The sequence below is a fragment of the Coccidioides posadasii genome, chromosome 5 (genome assembly GCF_018416015.2).
Source record: "Coccidioides posadasii str. Silveira chromosome 5, complete sequence".
Lineage (NCBI taxonomy): Eukaryota > Fungi > Ascomycota > Eurotiomycetes > Onygenales > Onygenaceae > Coccidioides > Coccidioides posadasii.
Window position 1 is genome coordinate 101,668 of NC_089411.1, and position 17,080 is coordinate 118,747.

Sequence of the window (17,080 nt, forward strand, 5' to 3'; positions counted from 1 at the left end):
TTTTCATTGTGTATCATTGTTTTGGACTCTGGATGTATGTCTGTTGTAACTCACCATTCTAAATATTTCAGGGATCAGACCAGCGGCCTTATTCTTTTCCTTTTTTTTTTTAAGCAACATCGTGAATTTAGGTCAGTTGCTGCTGTCTACCACATGCACATGTCATAAACTCATCTGCTATACAAGCATTTACTCTTGTTTGTAAGGGCTACTGCCTGCTACTACTCTGTATAGGTATGCCCTAGCTAGAGAGCCTGTGGACATGAGAGAATATTACACAACTCCTCCCAAAAGCTTGCGAGAATTGGGGTGGTGTAAGCGATAATTCAGGCAGATTGTCATAGCCCAAATCTGAGGATTGATACGCTGAGGCATCTGTTCTATAATGGAGGTATTGAACCAAAGGTGACGTATTGAAGTTTGACAAGCAAGTATGCATGTCCATTTTATTACGTGCCGACTTTCCAAACAAAGTTACCACATTTTAGGAGTGCATCTTAGTGTGGTAGTTACATGTCTCCACACGTATATGGCGGATTATCCTCACTATTTTGATGTGATTCTGGAAAACGGCGCGACTTCAAATGTATATTTATACACTATTCCTATTATGGAAAGTTGTAATGCGGTGGGTACCTGTACTCTTACATCTGTGCTAAGTAAAAGGAACTTCCCGTACTCTATACGGAGGACAGCGGCGCGCATGCACTACCTATTAGGAGTCCTCGTGGTGGCTATGAAGGCCCGCCTTTTTTAACTAAGCTTCGCTTTGCATACTAAATATCCAGTTCACGCCGTTTGTTGACCTATTCTGCTGTAATTCCTTGTTGAAGCCATTTCTTTTTGACGCCCTAGAAGGCTCGAAGTCTACTCCGCCTGCCCCGCCTGGGCTCATTGCCTGCCTTTGCAGTTGCCTGATTCCGGGAAAAGTTAGACGCCATATTGAACCGTGAGAACCCGGGATAAACATGAAGGACAGTAAAGGGTGGGATGGGAAATTACGCGTCGAGCGGCACGCAGTGCTCACCAATCCGGAGGCGCTCGAAGATCCCGATCATTCAGATGAAGATGCCCCTCCCGTGGAGGAGATAGAAGCTGATGAAGGTATCCACCTGTATTCTTGCTTCACGCTGCTAAAGGGTTATGAGTGCTGACTTGCGTTGCTGGAAGACTTGCTAGAGGGCGTAGACAACGACATTGATGTACGGACTCCTCCACTTTCCTGCAAGGATCCGGGTGTACTATAGTTCACGCGCTTCTTTCTGACTGCAAAGCACGAGCGAGCAGGATATCGACCTTGTCCATTCTCGAGTTACATCGTTAAAGGCTCTCCGACTAGAGCGGTTTACTCACCTTGAGGTATTTAGCAATCCTAACTGTTCCCTCTCCGAAAACTGATTCGTTCTACTAACGCCGTCCTGTTCAGAAACTATGCCTCCGCCAAAACCAAATTCCACGCATGTCATTCCCGGACAATCTCGGTCCAACTCTAAAGGACCTTGATCTATACGATAACCTGATTTCCCATATCAAAGGATTGGACCAGCTTACGAACCTTACCAGCTTGGATCTCAGCTTCAATAACATAAAACATATTAAGAATCTATCAAAATTGGTCCAGTTAACGGATTTGTATTTTGTGCAAAATCGGATACAGAAGATCGAGGGACTGGAAGGATTGACCAAGCTGAGAAATTTAGAGCTTGGGGCGAATAGAATACGGGTTGGTGAACACCTCAGACAAAAGCGGGTGAGGCTTCACAGCTAATATATGGTTTCACCACAACATTTAGGAAATTGAGAATTTAGACGACTTAACATCATTAGAAGAGCTATGGCTTGGGAAAAACAAGATCACTGAAATAAAAGTACTGATTCCTTCCCGTGACAGGGCAGCTCAGCCGGACTAACTAGTCATATAGAATATCTCACATCTTTCTAACCTGAAGATCCTCTCTCTCCCTTCTAATCGACTCACCAGTCTCTCGGGATTGTCGGGCCTAACGAGCCTTGAGGAGCTATATGTTTCACACAATGCAATTACGCACATTTCGGGCCTTGAGTCTCTCAATAATCTCCACGTCCTTGACATTTCGAATAATCAAATATCCACTCTTGAAAACATTTCTCATCTCTCCCATATCGAGGAGTTATGGGCCTCCAATAATAAACTGGCCAGTTTCGACGAGGTTGAGCGGGAACTTCGAAATAAGGAGGAGTTGAAAACCGTTTACTTTGAAGGTAACCCACTGCAAACGAGAGGCCCGGCATTATATAGAAATAAAGTGAGGTTGGCGCTACCACAGATTCAGCAGATTGATGCAAGTGAGCTTTATTTTTCCCTGCTTCTTCATAGCTGCTCTTTTACTTACTCCACTGACTTAGCATATGTTCGCGCATCATAATCGGGCTGGTACTACGGTGTGCAGGAGACATGAGTCAAGCCGAGCGGGACACTCTTGGCTTTTATCCTAGCTATAGTCACGGAATGCGGAGCATTGCAAACCGGAACTTTATAACTGCTAGACGTGGTAACAAGTTTAACGCAGGGGGCAATTAACGCACGATTCCCTCGGGACCCGTGATCTTGTAACCATTAGTGATTAGCTGGAGATTATGCCTAACACTCAGCGTAGTTTGCTCTTCGAAGCCAAAACCAACATACTCTACTCCTTAATAGACAAAATGCCCAAGTGACAAAGTTGTTTGCGCCGCTGACCCGCCGGGAAGATGTCAACTCCCGAATGCCGGGCTTGGGCAGAAACATCCGCGTCACGTGAAGCTCCTGTACCGGAAACTTTCATTTCAGCTGCCGAGTTGAAAGCTCCAGGCGAAAAGTGACGAAACCACGGCGCACCGCGAAGCAGGTTCTACTTTGACGGTTATAGCTGAAAGCGATAGCCCAACTGGGCTCAAAGCGATTACCCTGTCGCCGCCTGGCGGCTCGCAAACATGGCGTCAGCTTTTCGGTCAACGGTTACGCAGCGACAGGTCCATATCACGATGGTACCTGCTCCACGAAACCTTGCACAGAGTCGAACCGTGCTCAAGGCCCTCCAGAAGTTTGGGGAAGTTGCTACGTTCTGGAATTTGAAGGTATCTCTCCAGTTTCTTTTTAAGAATATAAAAAAGATTCTCCTATCCGGTTTGTCGTAGCTGATAGGGTATACAGTATGACTACAGACCCAAGGCTTTAAACAGTGGTCGCAGTGCGTTAGCCATATTCGAAACAGCCCAAGCAGCGTCCAACGCTATCAATGCCTCTCCTATTGCTGTTCCCATCCCGGAATCGTCAATATCACCTGATGAACCATTCCCAACCAACTCTGCACCCGAGTCCGAAGAGGCCGAACCTACCTCCTCAGCTCCGAGAATAACATGCACCATTAATCCCTCCGAACATGACCACAACGTAAGCATCCGCCAGAATCCTTATCATCGGCAATTTCATCTTTCGAAAACCTGGTATGAACTCCAGGATTTGTCTCGATCCTCGGGCCCGCGTTCAGTACCGCTCGTACAGTACGCGGATTGCTTTACGAGGAGGAAAGGTCGAGTGCCGATGAGGATTCAGGGTATGTGGCTGCGCGAATCGGAGGAGAATGGAGCTATGTCACTGATGAAGCTATGGAAGAGAGGCATGGAAAAGGAAAGAGAGGGGGAGCGAAAAAGAGTAGATGCGGATGCTAATCCAAAGGCAGGGTTTGCGGCAGAAGGAGAAGCGCCCATTGCGTAGCAAGTGGTTAAGGCACTGAAGGAAAATTCTCCGGATATGGATTGGGAGGCAGGTCGAGGAATCACCCCCATACTTAAAGTGGCAAAATCGCAACACCTAACAGCCAGGCACCGGAGCAAGCCCGTGGAAGGCTAACAGACATTTACACCTCTTAGAATTCTCTAGACTCGTAAATTCGAGTCTTGAATGGCGTGGTCTATTGAGTTTTATCGCCACATTGGTCTTCCGCTCCAGATCCCCAAAGAAGGTGTGGAACTTGGAATTCCAAATGCGACTCTTGCCCTTGGTATAAATTTTCTTTGCCGTCCAACTGTGGCCCCCCGAAGAGATTTGTCCGCTGTGAGAAACGGTTTGCTGCTGAAAATTCCTTTAAAGGGTGCCGGTCGACTACATCCTAAGGATGCAACCGGTGGACTTTCATAAGCCTTCACTGGAAGTTCTTCATGGTTGTTGCAAAAGGTCAAGGTGGCGGGAATTGAAAAAGGATACGGCTTCGAACGAACAATCATTGGAGTGTATAATATCCGAGCGAAGGATCCCAATACCTTTAACTGCAGACATATGTCGCAGCTAACGGGCGGCACTATACGAAGTACATGCTCTAATATGCACAGGCAGAGGGAATTTTAGTGCTTAGATTTTACATGGTCCACTTTCAATATCAACTCATCTTTTTTATATTGGCGTATATCTGAAATTCTAACTCAATCTGTAGAAATAGTCCCATCAAGATTGGATCGAGATGAGCCACCTTTAAAGTTTATTAGGATCCAGACGGTAGAATCAGTCGTGGGGTAAACCATATCATCTATATACTTCAACCAGCACTACTTTAAAGGTCATCCTTTCTAGGCAAAATTGGGGAGATCGAAACCATACTTTGAAGAATATGAAAATCAACAGGTCAGCTAGATCACTCTTTGGTGCGAGGAAGATTCAAGGAGATCAAAACTTACGCGTGGAGGATTATTGAATCTAAGTCCTTGGTTTAATCCGCTAATTGTCTTGATCTCGTCTTCTGTCAAATCAAATCCAAGGACATCCAAGTTCATAGCCAAGCGATTGGGATTGTTGCTTTTCGGGATAACAGCAATGCCACGCTGGGTGGCCCAGCGCAGCAAAACTTGTGAAGGAGCCTTTCCGTGATCTTGAGCGATGGACTTGATATCAGGATGCTCCAGGAGGAGGGGCGCTCTCTTGGCGGCTTCCATTTCCAGCTCAACGAAGCTCTGTGGGCCAAAGGAGGAGTATGCAGTCACCGCGATACCTGATTTCTGGGCGTACCTGACCAAATCTGGTTGAGTGAGGTATGGGTGGTGCTCGATTTGAAGCGTTGCAGGAGGTATACGCGCATATCGGAGTAAGTCCATGATGAGCTGGGCATTGAAGTTACTGATTCCAATGCTCCGGGTGAGTTTCTGGTCCACAAGGCTCTCCATTGCGGTCCAAGTTTGCTGGGTAGATGCGTTGCTAAGGATTATTTTGTTCCCTTCGTATGTGAAGCCTGGCGGATAGCGGACTGATGGATCGACATACTTCAAAGCAATTGGAAAATGGATTAGGTAGAGATCAAAATAATCAATGCCCCAATCTGCCAACTGCTTTTTACAAATTGGTTCGACGTGCTCTGGGTCATGAAAAGTGTTCCACAGCTTAGAGACAAGGAAGAGATCCTCCCTCTTAACTAAACCATCTTTGATTGCGCGAGCTACCCCCTGACCTGCTTCGACCTCATTTCCGTAGTCTGCGTTGTAATCTAGTTAGATACCATTTTGCATATATGTAAATAGGCCTATCGCGTATCAAATGGATGGCGCATGTGAACAACTATGTTTGTAATGGGGAAACAGAACGCAGAAAAAATGTCATATAATATCAACGTGCAACCCCAGTATTCTAACTTGCAACCTTAACGGTAGGCTATTAGCGCTGTACCTTACAACACAAGAGGTAGAATGTACCTTTGTCGTGAGATGTTGCAGTGAAACAAAACAGGAGGTGGGGGGTTGAGCCGCGAACACGACTAACTGACCCGTTATCGCGCATGCATCCTGGTGCCCCAAGCTGCTAGGTTCGCCCGAACTCAACAGCGCGTGTGCCGGAGACGAGTAGTCCACAAGGATCCAGCCCAGGTGAAAATCGCCAAGGCAAGGGAGAGGGAATTCCAAGCCTCATAGGAGCACCGCAATTAAGGGGTCAACTTCATGCAGTGGAAACACTCGTCTAGAACCAAGCTAGAGCAGGCGCAACTATCTGCATTAGATAGCTAGTCCACCAAGCCATCTTCCCTCGTTGTGCTAGAGGGAAGAGGTCTTGACCCTTATATTTAAGTTCCCTTTGTAAAACCGAGGCAAGTTGCGACAAAACAAATCCTTGGGTATACATATAGAATCCATTCCATCATGGCATCGACACTCATGATGTCAATACTTCATAGGGATACCGCCAACATATATAGGGATAAACTTCAGAAAGAGCAAAGAAATTATCCATACATACCACAAGCAACCATCGAAGCAACGATACCCTACTTTAATTGCGTTATACACTTGTTCAGCGCAGGTATCATTGTTGACCTTCCAAAGGCCGAAGCCTACCAGAGGCATCTCATAGCCACTGTTTAATTTGATGCTGGCGGCTTTCATCTTCTGCAAAGTGGCCTACAATGCGGGAAAGAAGATTTGTAATTCAAGATTGCGTCTGGAAAGAAAATGAAGCAAGAGATGCCAGCAGAGGCGAGAATGCAATACTGAGAAACGACACGGGAAATGGGATTGAAGTTAATCTGCAGAGCAGACTACCCGACCTTATATATATGCCCATGAGGTCCACATAAACAGGCTCTATTCCACTGGTTGCAGCCAGAACCCCACTCCTGATGCGCTTTCGCGGCACCGAGATCTTGCTTGAACCACGGATGCACGTCAAGTTGCGGAACGGTAAAGACGTCATTCAACGGAGGTAGGGGGTTAGCAGATTCTCTGCACACATTCAACACTGGGTTCTACGAGAATATTTCATACTTGTAGGATTGTCTGCCCCCCTGATTATCTTCTCTGATCTCGTCAACTTACAGACGTCGTTCCTGATGTCGCGTTCCGAGCCACGATTGATCGACGACTGCACCGCCACACGTACCCAGCACGGTCTAGTTACATAATGATGTGGAGCTTGGCGGCTGGGCAGGTGTGGCTGGTTCTGGGCATAAGTCCGCCGACGTAATTCGCGCTCGGCTTCGTTATTGTCATCGTCGTCGCAGAACGAAAATTGCTTGGTGATTACGCTGCTTCTCAGACTCAGATTCTTCGATTTTCATATATTTCGCGTTGTTGTCCCTTTTACCCTTCTGTGGTTAGTGCTGTCCAGAGGTAAACAAAAAAGAAAATCCAAGAATGGCGATTTGTATTACTTTCGGGACGCATGGTAAGTCCAGAATGTGTGTTGCATCTTGCGGGAAATCTGCCAGCTCGCCATTTCAGTTTAACCGACAGGATGGTTTAGAATTTACCTCGCGGCTCCAAGGATACGAAAATATAACGGCACAATGCCAGAACTGTGAGAAAACCCCGTTAGGATAAGCGGCTCAATAATCTTGGTGCTAAATAGGCCCCTCGATAGGCGGAAATTGGTCTGCTCAATGCATCACTCGGTGGTAAGTGGCTATCGGCTATTAAAACCCGGCTATGATATAGCCAAAACAGTGAAGCTTGAATGGCTAATAATTGCTCACCAGGCCATGGTTTACAGTATGTTTCGTGGTATGCTTGGGCCTGATTCATTCCTTGTGCGGAACCGCTTTCTAACCTCATCTTCACATATATAGCCTGTTATTCCGTTGGCATTCCATAAGTACAAGGTAAGGCTTCTTCCTTGAAATTAGCAAAACGGATCTAACTTACTTCCGTTGCGCAGGAAGTATATTGTCACATCTGCCGGTTTACACAGGATATAAAGTATGCGAATGATCCCGTCTGAAAGAGACTCGTTGGTCTTAGCCTAAAATACAAGAAGCTTACATGGAGTTAGATACCGACCCGATGTCCAATCCCAGCATATGCAGGGAGGCCAAGGTCCACCTCCAGTCGCTTCAGGTGCCAATGCTGGACCAGGACAGTTCCCACCAGGAGGATATTACGGTTACAAGTGATAGTTAACTATGCGCAGTACAATTGTGCATAGCCCAGGTGATAAACTGGGTTTTGGATCTACTCTGGTGTACATCGCTTTGAGGCGGCATTTTTACCTAGGCTAGGAGGAGACGGCGTTACTTTGGCTTTGGGATGTGTCGCTTTTTTCACAGATATCCCCTGTGTTATGATGCTATTAATAAGTCTGTAGAAATACGCGACCTTGATGTAACGCTCTATGTAAAGAATTGTTTACTGTGACCATAATGCTGTAGTTGATGTCAAAGCTGAACATGATATGGAATACATATGAATGGTCTATCTCGACACCGCTCATGAATTCCTAGTCGCTTGGCTCGCGTGATTGGTTACCTGATTGAACGTGCAGCACTTTGGGCAGTTCTTCATGTTACACATATCAATCAAGCCAGCAATACCGAAATCCTTCCTGGAAACCTCCAAATTTCCGGATTCCAGTAGCATCACATAGAAAGACCAATATCACTGATCGCTACCTTCTAAGGTAGGATCCAGGCTGACTGAAATTCATTTCCAACATCTACATGCTGAATGATGTTTGCTAGTGGTGAGTTGAGGCATTGCCTGTGCTAGTCCGGAGGGAGTTCAATTTAAATAAGGTGCTGTATGATGCAAGTTATAGATGGTGGAAACATGCACGTTGAAGTAGTATTATCTTTTTGCAATTGTCCTCGCGAAAAATTCAAAGGATAAATGGAGATGGACAGGGAAATTAAGTACAGAAATCCGACCCTTTCAACACCACCCGTAAGGGAAATGGACCTGGGAAAGGCGAGAAAGGATCTTCAGTCGCTGTACAAATCAGAAAGAACTTCGAATCAAACCCCGATTGTGATAAAAATTGGCGAAAGGGCAAAGTAGGAAAAGTCACAACTGTATCTCATGCTATCTTGCATTTCACTTTTCTCGGCTGACACTTGTCGCACAATAAATGGTGAAGAGCACGACAGCCGGCGACAGCAACATAAAGGGTCCAGCGGAGTATTTATTGGGTCTTAAATAACAAAATGGCACAGTGCCCCAAGTAGAAGTAAATGAAATGCTTGGTTTCTGTTATTTTTGTCAGCAAATAGCCACTAGTCGTAAAAGCGAAATAAATACAGATAGGGGTCAGATGTACCATGTGTCACAAAGCTTCCAAAGTTCCGCCCAACGATGCAGTGCCATGTTGCGCCCTTCCGAGAGTCAAACTGGTCATATTTTAGCGCCATTATGGAGTGCAGATAGAAAAGTTATGCCAAGGTTCTCGTACTTCTTTCTTGATATATTGGGCAATGTCCTATAGCACTCGTTAGCTTACCCCGCGTTGCGTGGCCGTTCGCAAAGCGCAAACATACCTTTTCGATGTGAAATTTCTCCATTGCCTCCTTAGCTGCAATGCAACGAGCGCATCAGTAAAGATATCGCGTTTATACTTCAAGTCGTGAGGTATTCGTACCAACTTCGATTGCCTCCTGCTGCATGTCCTCATTCTGTCACGCACACAAGCATTAGCGAAGGCCGTTCCATTACGCGCCGAGTAATGAGGGATCAGGCAATCTCACCATATCAGCGGACTTGATTTGAGCTTTGGGAAAGAAAAAGATCCAGTTAGCCATGTTTGCCAATGCCTCAACGGAAGTAACCATGGTAGTAATAAGAGTAAAGAGGCAGTGAACAAGAGTCACCTTCAAGCTTTCCCTCGGGTTTCTCGCGTTTTTCTGAAGCCATTGCGAATCTAGGAGGGGAGTCCCCTTTTTGTACTAGTCAAGTGGTGTTCTGTAAGGGACAGAGGCTCTGCGGGATAGTAGATGTTGTTAGGCTTTGGGGAAGATCGTTCTCACAAGCAGTTCATCATGATGTATGGAAGAGAACGAGGGTGCTTTGGGGGGGCGCTTCTCCATGGCTTCGTTAGCTCTGTGCACGGACCAGCTCTCTGCTTAACAGGCGGAAAAAAAGTTTTCTTTCTTGCTCCCACACAACAAGAATTCCCATCCCATCGTGCTCACCAGAACAGCAAAGTGCACATTGCTTGCAGCCTTGCTTTCTGGTGATGGAAATCACAAGAGTCTTTGTGTCAGGCTTGCCGCCTACACTAAATAATGATGCGCTTCGAAGTCATTTTGCCAGCCGTTTCGAGGTCACCGATGCTCATGTCATTCCCAAACGGCGAATCGGGTTTGTGGGATTCAAAGACCATAACTCCGCCCAGAATGCAGTCAACTACTTTAACAAGACATTTATCAGAATGTCAAAGATTGCCGTGGAACTGGCCAAGCCTGTGAGTATTGGGAAACTGATGTCACTGCGTCCTATGTAGCTTGGTCGGAGATTGTGCTGACCATCAAAGGATATATGAAGCTAACCTAATTTCAAGGTAGATGCTGCTCCTGAAGTAAATTCGAGGTCAAAAGCTAGGAATAGCTCCCCTCGTGATGCAGATACCAGCTCCAAATCTGGCTCATTAAAACGAAAACGAGGTCTTGAGGAAGATGACCCAAAACTGCAGGAATTTCTCAACACTATGCAGGCGCCAACAAAGACTAAGACCTGGGCGGATACAGGAACAGATCTAACTACTAGCTTGCCTTTTCATAACGAGGATTCAAAGAATGCCGAGATCCCAGATGAAATGCCAACCAAAAGAGTCAAAGCAGCCCTAGAACCCGACTTACCTGAAGAGTCTTCTAAAACTTCACAGTCCTTGAGTACTGGGTTACGCAACAGAGAGCTGAACAATGACGCCCAGGCTACGGCAGAGCCTACGGAATCTGCACCGCAAAGTGATGCTGACTGGCTTAGGTCGAGAACGAGTCGCTTGCTAGGTTTGCTTGACGACGAAGAGGATGCAGGCCGTCCAGTGGCTGAAACCACAAACGCCTCACCGCCAGTGAGCCATCGCATTCAACACGAGCCGACGACTGATCATTCGGATGTCTCCGCTGAAAAAGAAGATAACGACCCCGCTGGGTCAACTGACGCGATTGACGCGAATGTGAAACTAATTCGGGAAACTGGGCGCCTATTTATCCGCAATCTACCATATGATACAACCGAGGAAGATCTTCAAAGCGAATTCGCTCGTTTTGGGAAGTTAGAAGAGGTAAGATCTTACCGATTCGTCCTATGCTACCACTTCCCAGCCCAATAATTCCTTGCTATCCCGTCGAATGATGAATACCCTGATAGGGACATCAGATGCTATGCACATGATGTGAACTTAGGAAAGAGTATTTTAGTAGATGCCTCTGTATCTGAAATGACGGCCCTCACTCATTACAGTTATGCAACCCTGTTCTGTGATGAATAAGTTTGCTGACTTGATTTAGTTACATATTGCATTCGACTCTCGTCATTCGACAAGCAAAGGATTTGCATACGCGCAGTTTTTTGACCCAGACTCCGCCATCGAGGCATACAAGCAATTAGATGGAAAAGATTTCCAAGGACGGCTTATGCATGTATTACCTGCATCTTCGAAAAAGACGTATAAGATTAATGAGTACGAGTTATCAAAATTGCCGTTGAAGAGGCAACAGCAGATTAAACGGAGAGCTGAAGCAGCGTCTTCTACATTTACTTGGAATTCTCTCTATATGAATGTATGTCAAGTGCCACCTAGTTTTATCTCCATATCCAATTATTTAACCCTCTCCTAGGCGGACGCTGTGATGGCATCTGTAGCAGAACGGTTGGGGGTACCGAAATCGGCGATTTTGGACCCGACTTCGTCAGACGCTGCAGTGAAACAAGCTCATGCAGAAACGCATATAATCCAGGAAACGAAGGCTTACTTCAGCGCCAATGGCGTAAACCTGGATTCGTTCAAACAGCGTGAGCGTGGAAATACGGCGATTCTTGTGAAGAATTTCTCATTTGGAGTGAAAGCTGAAGACCTCAAAAAGCTATTTGACCCGTATGGACAGATCATGCGGCTTCTAATGCCGCCTAGTGGTACCATTGCAATTGTTGAGTTTAGTATGCCAGATGAGTGCCAGAAAGCGTTCAGAGGTCTTGCCTACAGGAAGTTGGGGGATTCCATACTTTTCCTGGAGAAAGCTCCTAAGGGCCTCTTTGAAGGTAAACCCACCACGCATATTGCCGTTCAGCCACAAAAGGCTGTAGCTCCCGCATTTTCAACCTCAGAAACATTCAAGGCCGGTGAGCCTGAGAATGAAGTCGAAAGCTCGACACTCTATGTTCGGAATTTGAACTTCTCCACCACTACCGCCAGCTTAATGGACGTGTTCAAACCTCTCGACGGTTTCTTGTCCGCCCAGGTTAAAACAAAGCCCGATCCAAAGAACCCCGGCGAGAGGCTGAGCATGGGATTCGGCTTCGTGGAATTCAGAACCAGAGCCCAGGCCCAAGCTGCCCTTGCTGCGATGAACGGGTATAAGCTCGACCAGCATGAACTGGTCATCAGACCCTCACACAAGGCAACGGATTCAGCAGAGCAACAAAGACGCCAGGACGCGGCAAAGAAAAACGCGGCTCGCAGGACGAAGATCATTATCAAAAACTTGCCTTTCCAAGCCACCAAGAAGGACGTTCAATCTCTCTTCGGCGCATACGGACAACTCCGCTCCGTACGCGTGCCCAAGAAATTCGACCGCACAGCCCGTGGTTTCGCATTTGCGGACTTTGTCAGTGCTCGTGAGGCGGAGAATGCGATGGATGCACTTCGCAATACCCATCTTTTGGGGAGGAAATTGGTGCTGGAGTTTGTCTCTGAGGAAGCTGTTGATCCGGAGGAGGAGATACAGAAAATCGAGAAAAAGATGGATGCGCAGGCAAATCGTGTGAAGCTTAAGCAGCTAGTTGGTTCGGGGAGGAAGAAGTTTCAGGTTAATCCTGTTGGTGAAGAGGAGTGACTAGCTTCCATTTAACTATGCCAAATAATGACATTCTTCCCTGGGAAGCAGGTTTTAGTCTTGGTTGATCTATAGATAAATGATCAATGAAGAGATGTATCTTAAGGTATGATTGTAGAAACCCGACAAGATGCTCCATCCCGCAACTGTTATAGCGTTTGGCTTATGCCTTAGCCAATGAAATAAAACTTGTAGCGATTGTCATAGAAGCGTATTATCCTTGCTATTTCTGATCAAGGATGCTGGCGCCTACAACTACCTGACATCTGGACACCTTACCATGTACAAGTTGAGGCCAGTACTATCTCACTATAGCATTCACCATGGCTGAATACTGAATAGTCAAGTAAGCATATTGCAGTCGCTGCATGCCTTAGTTGACATGTCTTCAAGTAAAGCATAGATGCTATCCTTGGAATAACTATTAATTTACAAGGGAAAATAAAACAACAAAAAAAATAAACGAGGCATTGCAACAACAAAACATGGCCCCTTCTAAGACATAAGACACACAGAAGGCCCTAGCAAAATCATGAAGATGGGAATGCGGGCAACACCGGCCAAAAAAAAAAAAAAAAAAAATTGGTAGTAGGAGAGGGTAGATATCGATCAAAAGATATAAGGGATGGTTCCATCACCAAACACTGCAGGATTAGCGAAGGCGAAATAAAGGTATAGAGCGCATAGATTCGTGTACGCTAACGGCTGCCATTCGGGTTTCCATGCAAGCCCCAGTCCTAACATGATATCCGGGGTAATAGCGCATCACACAGAATACTAAGTCTGCAGCGCCCATCGAGAAACACGTCGTAAACTCCAGTATACGTTTCGTTGGCGCAGAAACATAACTGTTGTCGTAGCGGGAGCGAAGGCAAGCGAACCAACCAGCGACTACTCTATGAAGAGAATTTGCGAGTAATTTTGGCGATGACTGTTCATTGCTCAAAGCATTAGCGAGCCTGAGTCAAAAGAAAACCAAAACTGCCGCCTAAGGAGCAGAAAAGAAGAAGCAGATAAAGGAGGGAACAAAAAGCAACTCACCATGCAATCCCACAACAGAGAAAATAAATCCCAAACTTAACACCAAAACAACAACTGGATCAACTTTCAACCCGGGGCTCTCATCCGTATAGAGCTTCAACATGGTCCCCGACGAGCCACCCGCGCCTGCCGCTCTGGTGGATGCCGGTCTCGCATTCCGCACAGACTCCTTGTGATCAGCCGCTGCGCGACGACGAAGGGCAGTTCGCGGTCCACCGGGAGGAGTTGGCGACGAGGGGCGATTCAAGGATGCGGCGCTGCCGGTGCTAGCGCCGGTAGGATTGGAAGCTTTGGCGGCTTCGTTGCCGGATTCGGCGCCTGAGGCGAGAGGAGAGGAAGAAACCTGGGGTAGAGGCTTCTGGTTAGACTTGCGTGGTTTGGCCATGGCGAACTAATGTGCTCTTCTTGCTGTGGCTTTCTTGACAATTCTTTCTTGGGAGCTAGAGAGGGAGGAAGGAAAGGGTATAGAGGGATTTCAGGGCTGGACCCGTTCTGCCGTTGAAAGATATCGCAGATGCAGTGGACGGTTGTCGAGAGGATCGGGAGACGTTGCAATGAAGGTGGTTTTGGGACCGCTTACCATTGTGTAACGAAATGGGATGACTAAAATCCGACTCCGGGTGAGAGAACAGGCGAGTCAGGAGACAGGACGCAGAAGGCTGACTAGACACGCCGAGCTTGAGCAAAAGCGATGGACTGGGAGGGAGAAAACCGTGGATGCTGCGCAGGCGAAACCTGAAAGTGCCAGAGTGGACACTTATCATGATTAGGTAAGCAACACTCCGGCCCCTGGCGGTCACGGCCGCTCTCAGGGGCCGCCGATGAGACACGGTGACCTTCAACGCAAGTCATCCTCTTACACAACTACGGAGTATCTACCAGTGAATATCTCAGCGGCAGGGATGGAAGGGCTCTCCACGAGAATTAGGTATCTGATTTCATCGCTATGTAAACTCCCAAAACCCCATTTCCACTTCCCAATAATGGTCCCCTTTCTCTTAATAGTACCAAGTACAGTAAGAAATTGGAAGGGGGGAAGACATTCTTGAGAAGTTTTTTTTCATTTAAAAATTTTTTTAAAAAAAAGAGAAAAGAGAAAAAAATAGGGGAAAAAAGGTGATAAAAAAAAAAGAGAGGATGTCGAACCAGATTTCTAACAAACCAAAAAAAAAAAAAAAATAGTACAGCTGGTATCATCAATGAATAGAGCTAAGTGGATCAGACGGCCAAAAAGGAAATGAATTAATCGTGACTCGAAGATTTCCTTCTCTGAGATGAAAACAATTCTTCGGCCACAACGTCGCTGTCAAATGGGTATATTCGCAAAGTAAAAGCAGCCGAGATTGCAAAGGAATGGCATTTGTTGGAGCCTCAGCTTCCCTAGGTAATTATTTTTGCATCATTGCTTAATCAATCGTCATGCGAGTTGGGACAGGCCCGTGAGAAAGACGGCCATGCATTTCGGTTCCACGTCCTTTTTCATCATCTCGAGCTGATCTTCTCCCCGAGATATGAGGTTTCAGCCCCTTGTTGAAATTGTGAGTACAGACACATGCATTGATTATGGTCATAATAATCAAAATGATTGTGATCACGGCGAAGAAAGTCAACGATCGTCGGGCTGGCAGGTACGCCTTTTCACGGGCAGCAGAGTACATTCGAACGAGCTTGAAAAGGAAGTATGCAAGACCTCCAAAATAAAGCAGCTGGAAAAACGGCATATATTAGCTACGAATCAGGGGGGCTGAGGAGAGGGAGCTGTGATGACACTTACGATGATGACGATCATTCCAGGTGTGTTCTCCCGCCGAGTCCAAAACGCAGCCATGACAAGAATGAGAATCGTGACTGGAATGGCGGCCAATGTAAGGGCAAACTCAACAGTCGCCTTGTCGGTAACAATAACAACGAATTGAACAGTAAAACCAAGGAAAAAGAAAAAATCAAACTTCAGCAGAGCGATGTAAATCTATTCATATAAACGTCAGTCAATCAGAATTTTGTCATGCCAGATCTGATAAAGTTTTACGGACCTGATATGTAAGGTACCGACGCTTCATCCGTAGGTCGGCGCTGATGTGCTTGTAGATGGTCCATGCAAATTCGTCATAGAGCTTCCAGGCAAGAAAAGCCATAAGAACGGTTCCAAGACCTATGATGCAAGGAATTGCAATCAAGAATGGCTTCATCTCGCCCCAGACTTCACCGTTGATATTTCCTAGCATACTCAAAGTGTTGACGGCATCCTTGATTTGGTCCGTCTGGACGGCGCCATAGATCAGGAGGCCCAGATTGCAAACGCAAAGTCCAATCACTTGGATGGTGTTTTTAAGACGCAGCGCATCGTATACCAAAACTAATTCGTATACAAATCCAAAGATATAAAGTGTTAAAAAGGTGGGAATAGTTTTTGACTGGGTTTGGTTCTCTGCATCGCCTTTGAGTTGTGTTTGGAACCTAGCAAAAACATAACTGTTGAAATATAAGGTTGGCAACTCACTCGCATAGTTATATCAGGGTGGGAAGGATAGTACTGACGACTCAAAAGCGAGAATACACGCAGCTTGGATGGTTGTCACGAAGACAAAAGACCAAGTCCATTTTGAATTAGGGACATACATCTTGGACGGCAGATCAGGATCTCTGTATCCCTCTCTTGGCCGGAAGCCAGATGTAGAATCACGAAAGGAAGGGTCGAACTCCGGCTCTCGAAGGAGCGACGTCTGGCTCCTATACGAACGAATTTTGGCGAATCGCTCCGAATGGAGCCACCGGTCCTTCTTCAGTCCTCGATATGCACGATGACAACAAAAGAGATGGACGTTGCAGGCTTGAATCCCAGGGACAGGTTGATGTGTTCTCCGGGTATGGACGGACCATACGAATGTGAAACGCGCTAGGTTCTACCCGGGGGCGTGCCGCATTGGAAAAGCGATGACTTTGGGGGGGGGAGTCGTGCCCCTCCTTGAGGCGCTCTTGGCCAGTGAAGAGGGAGCAGACAATAAGTCCGAAATGTCTGCCGGGGTGCGACTGGAGAGAAGGTGATGAGAGCCTGGTCAGGCTCCCAAGGCGTTGCTCGAGGCCGTTGTGTCAGACCGCACGAAAGAGGGTTAGACAAGTCAACAGAGCAAAGGAGAGCAAAGAGGCGGGATAGAGCCGGAGTAAAAACGAATGAAAAGAGGCAAATAGGAATGAGTGGTCAAGGAAAGGGAAGAGAAAGAAAAAAAAGAACTGAAAGAAGGTCTCGGGTCAGATTTGAAGTCAAGTGTTGTTGGTGTTTTGTC

At 46.6% G+C, this 17,080-nt stretch overlaps 8 protein-coding genes across 9 annotated transcripts; 4 read left to right on the forward strand and 4 right to left on the reverse strand.

Annotated features, from left to right (window-relative positions):
- The first annotated feature begins 698 nt into the window (after positions 1 to 698).
- D8B26_008001 (uncharacterized protein) lies at positions 699 to 2,657 on the forward strand. Its single transcript, XM_066125722.1, has 7 exons — positions 699 to 1,104; positions 1,171 to 1,202; positions 1,288 to 1,359; positions 1,427 to 1,723; positions 1,794 to 1,868; positions 1,923 to 2,325; positions 2,386 to 2,657. Exons 1-7 carry the CDS (start codon positions 969 to 971, stop codon positions 2,403 to 2,405), a joined length of 1,035 nt encoding a protein of 344 aa, XP_065981806.1. The 5' UTR covers positions 699 to 968; the 3' UTR covers positions 2,406 to 2,657.
- A 74-nt stretch (positions 2,658 to 2,731) lies between these two features.
- Positions 2,732 to 4,359, forward strand: D8B26_008002 (uncharacterized protein). The gene is made up of 2 exons (XM_003071379.2): positions 2,732 to 3,096; positions 3,173 to 4,359. The coding sequence occupies exons 1-2, from the start codon at positions 2,953 to 2,955 to the stop codon at positions 3,734 to 3,736; spliced, it is 708 nt and encodes a 235-aa protein (XP_003071425.2). The 5' UTR covers positions 2,732 to 2,952; the 3' UTR covers positions 3,737 to 4,359.
- Positions 4,360 to 4,499: 140 nt separating this feature from the next.
- On the reverse strand, positions 4,500 to 5,782 carry XYL1 (NAD(P)H-dependent D-xylose reductase (XR); the record flags this gene model as incomplete). The annotated part of the gene is made up of 3 exons (XM_066125723.1): positions 4,500 to 4,614; positions 4,693 to 5,492; positions 5,698 to 5,782. The coding sequence occupies 3 exons, from the start codon at positions 5,780 to 5,782 to the stop codon at positions 4,585 to 4,587; spliced, it is 915 nt and encodes a 304-aa protein (XP_065981807.1). The 3' UTR covers positions 4,500 to 4,584.
- Positions 5,783 to 6,902: 1,120 nt separating this feature from the next.
- On the forward strand, positions 6,903 to 8,119 carry D8B26_008004 (uncharacterized protein). The gene is made up of 7 exons (XM_003071381.2): positions 6,903 to 7,159; positions 7,238 to 7,291; positions 7,355 to 7,388; positions 7,470 to 7,494; positions 7,560 to 7,592; positions 7,649 to 7,689; positions 7,763 to 8,119. The coding sequence occupies exons 1-7, from the start codon at positions 7,129 to 7,131 to the stop codon at positions 7,881 to 7,883; spliced, it is 339 nt and encodes a 112-aa protein (XP_003071427.2). The 5' UTR covers positions 6,903 to 7,128; the 3' UTR covers positions 7,884 to 8,119.
- A 381-nt stretch (positions 8,120 to 8,500) lies between these two features.
- Positions 8,501 to 9,742, reverse strand: DYN2 (Dynein light chain). The gene is made up of 7 exons (XM_003071382.2): positions 9,570 to 9,742; positions 9,447 to 9,469; positions 9,341 to 9,374; positions 9,240 to 9,274; positions 9,155 to 9,181; positions 9,023 to 9,092; positions 8,501 to 8,952 (listed from the first exon to the last, which is right to left on the reverse strand). Exons 1-7 carry the CDS (start codon positions 9,610 to 9,612, stop codon positions 8,888 to 8,890), a joined length of 297 nt encoding a protein of 98 aa, XP_003071428.1. The 5' UTR covers positions 9,613 to 9,742; the 3' UTR covers positions 8,501 to 8,887.
- Positions 9,743 to 9,882: 140 nt separating this feature from the next.
- Positions 9,883 to 12,807, forward strand: MRD1_1 (Multiple RNA-binding domain-containing protein 1). Of its 2 annotated transcripts, XM_003071383.2 has the most exons (4): positions 9,883 to 10,162; positions 10,259 to 10,984; positions 11,211 to 11,483; positions 11,541 to 12,807. In XM_003071383.2, the coding sequence occupies exons 1-4, from the start codon at positions 9,935 to 9,937 to the stop codon at positions 12,753 to 12,755; spliced, it is 2,442 nt and encodes an 813-aa protein (XP_003071429.2). In that variant the 5' UTR covers positions 9,883 to 9,934; the 3' UTR covers positions 12,756 to 12,807. The 2 variants fall into 2 exon arrangements, with proteins under 2 accessions (XP_003071429.2, XP_065981808.1); XM_066125724.1 differs by lacking the exon at positions 9,883 to 10,162 and having other exon boundaries at positions 10,236 to 10,984.
- Positions 12,808 to 13,651: 844 nt separating this feature from the next.
- SBH1 (Arf guanine nucleotide exchange factor sbh1) lies at positions 13,652 to 14,379 on the reverse strand (the record flags this gene model as incomplete). Its single annotated transcript, XM_003071384.2, has 3 exons — positions 13,652 to 13,686; positions 13,797 to 14,139; positions 14,377 to 14,379. 3 exons carry the CDS (start codon positions 14,377 to 14,379, stop codon positions 13,652 to 13,654), a joined length of 381 nt encoding a protein of 126 aa, XP_003071430.1.
- A 325-nt stretch (positions 14,380 to 14,704) lies between these two features.
- Positions 14,705 to 17,045, reverse strand: D8B26_008008 (uncharacterized protein). The gene is made up of 4 exons (XM_003071385.2): positions 16,335 to 17,045; positions 15,830 to 16,268; positions 15,571 to 15,765; positions 14,705 to 15,502 (listed from the first exon to the last, which is right to left on the reverse strand). Exons 1-4 carry the CDS (start codon positions 16,415 to 16,417, stop codon positions 15,203 to 15,205), a joined length of 1,017 nt encoding a protein of 338 aa, XP_003071431.2. The 5' UTR covers positions 16,418 to 17,045; the 3' UTR covers positions 14,705 to 15,202.
- Positions 17,046 to 17,080: the final 35 nt, after the last annotated feature.

Coding starts and splice junctions, on each gene's coding strand:
- D8B26_008008 (XM_003071385.2), bottom strand. CDS start 16,417: ATGTATGTCCCTAATTCAAAATGGACTTGGTCTTTTGTCTTCGTGACA. Junction 16,269..16,334: donor TGTATTCTCGCTTTTGAGTC/GTCAGTACTATC, acceptor ATATTTCAACAG/TTATGTTTTTGCTAGGTTCC. Junction 15,766..15,829: donor GTCGGTACCTTACATATCAG/GTCCGTAAAACT, acceptor TTATATGAATAG/ATTTACATCGCTCTGCTGAA.
- D8B26_008004 (XM_003071381.2), top strand. CDS start 7,129: ATGGCGATTTGTATTACTTTCGGGACGCATG. Junction 7,160..7,237: donor TATTACTTTCGGGACGCATG/GTAAGTCCAGAA, acceptor AGGATGGTTTAG/AATTTACCTCGCGGCTCCAA. Junction 7,495..7,559: donor GGTTTACAGTATGTTTCGTG/GTATGCTTGGGC, acceptor TCACATATATAG/CCTGTTATTCCGTTGGCATT.
- D8B26_008002 (XM_003071379.2), top strand. CDS start 2,953: ATGGCGTCAGCTTTTCGGTCAACGGTTACGCAGCGACAGGTCCATATC. Junction 3,097..3,172: donor CTACGTTCTGGAATTTGAAG/GTATCTCTCCAG, acceptor TAGGGTATACAG/TATGACTACAGACCCAAGGC.
- DYN2 (XM_003071382.2), bottom strand. CDS start 9,612: ATGGCTTCAGAAAAACGCGAGAAACCCGAGGGAAAGCTTGAAG. Junction 9,375..9,446: donor AAATCAAGTCCGCTGATATG/GTGAGATTGCCT, acceptor TGTGCGTGACAG/AATGAGGACATGCAGCAGGA. Junction 9,093..9,154: donor CCCAATATATCAAGAAAGAA/GTACGAGAACCT, acceptor AAATATGACCAG/TTTGACTCTCGGAAGGGCGC.
- D8B26_008001 (XM_066125722.1), top strand. CDS start 969: ATGAAGGACAGTAAAGGGTGGGATGGGAAATTACGCGTCGAGCGGCAC. Junction 1,105..1,170: donor GGAGATAGAAGCTGATGAAG/GTATCCACCTGT, acceptor CGTTGCTGGAAG/ACTTGCTAGAGGGCGTAGAC. Junction 2,326..2,385: donor GATTCAGCAGATTGATGCAA/GTGAGCTTTATT, acceptor CCACTGACTTAG/CATATGTTCGCGCATCATAA.
- MRD1_1 (XM_003071383.2), top strand. CDS start 9,935: ATGGAAATCACAAGAGTCTTTGTGTCAGGCTTGCCGCCTACACTAAAT. Junction 10,163..10,258: donor CCGTGGAACTGGCCAAGCCT/GTGAGTATTGGG, acceptor CCTAATTTCAAG/GTAGATGCTGCTCCTGAAGT. Junction 11,484..11,540: donor GGAATTCTCTCTATATGAAT/GTATGTCAAGTG, acceptor ACCCTCTCCTAG/GCGGACGCTGTGATGGCATC.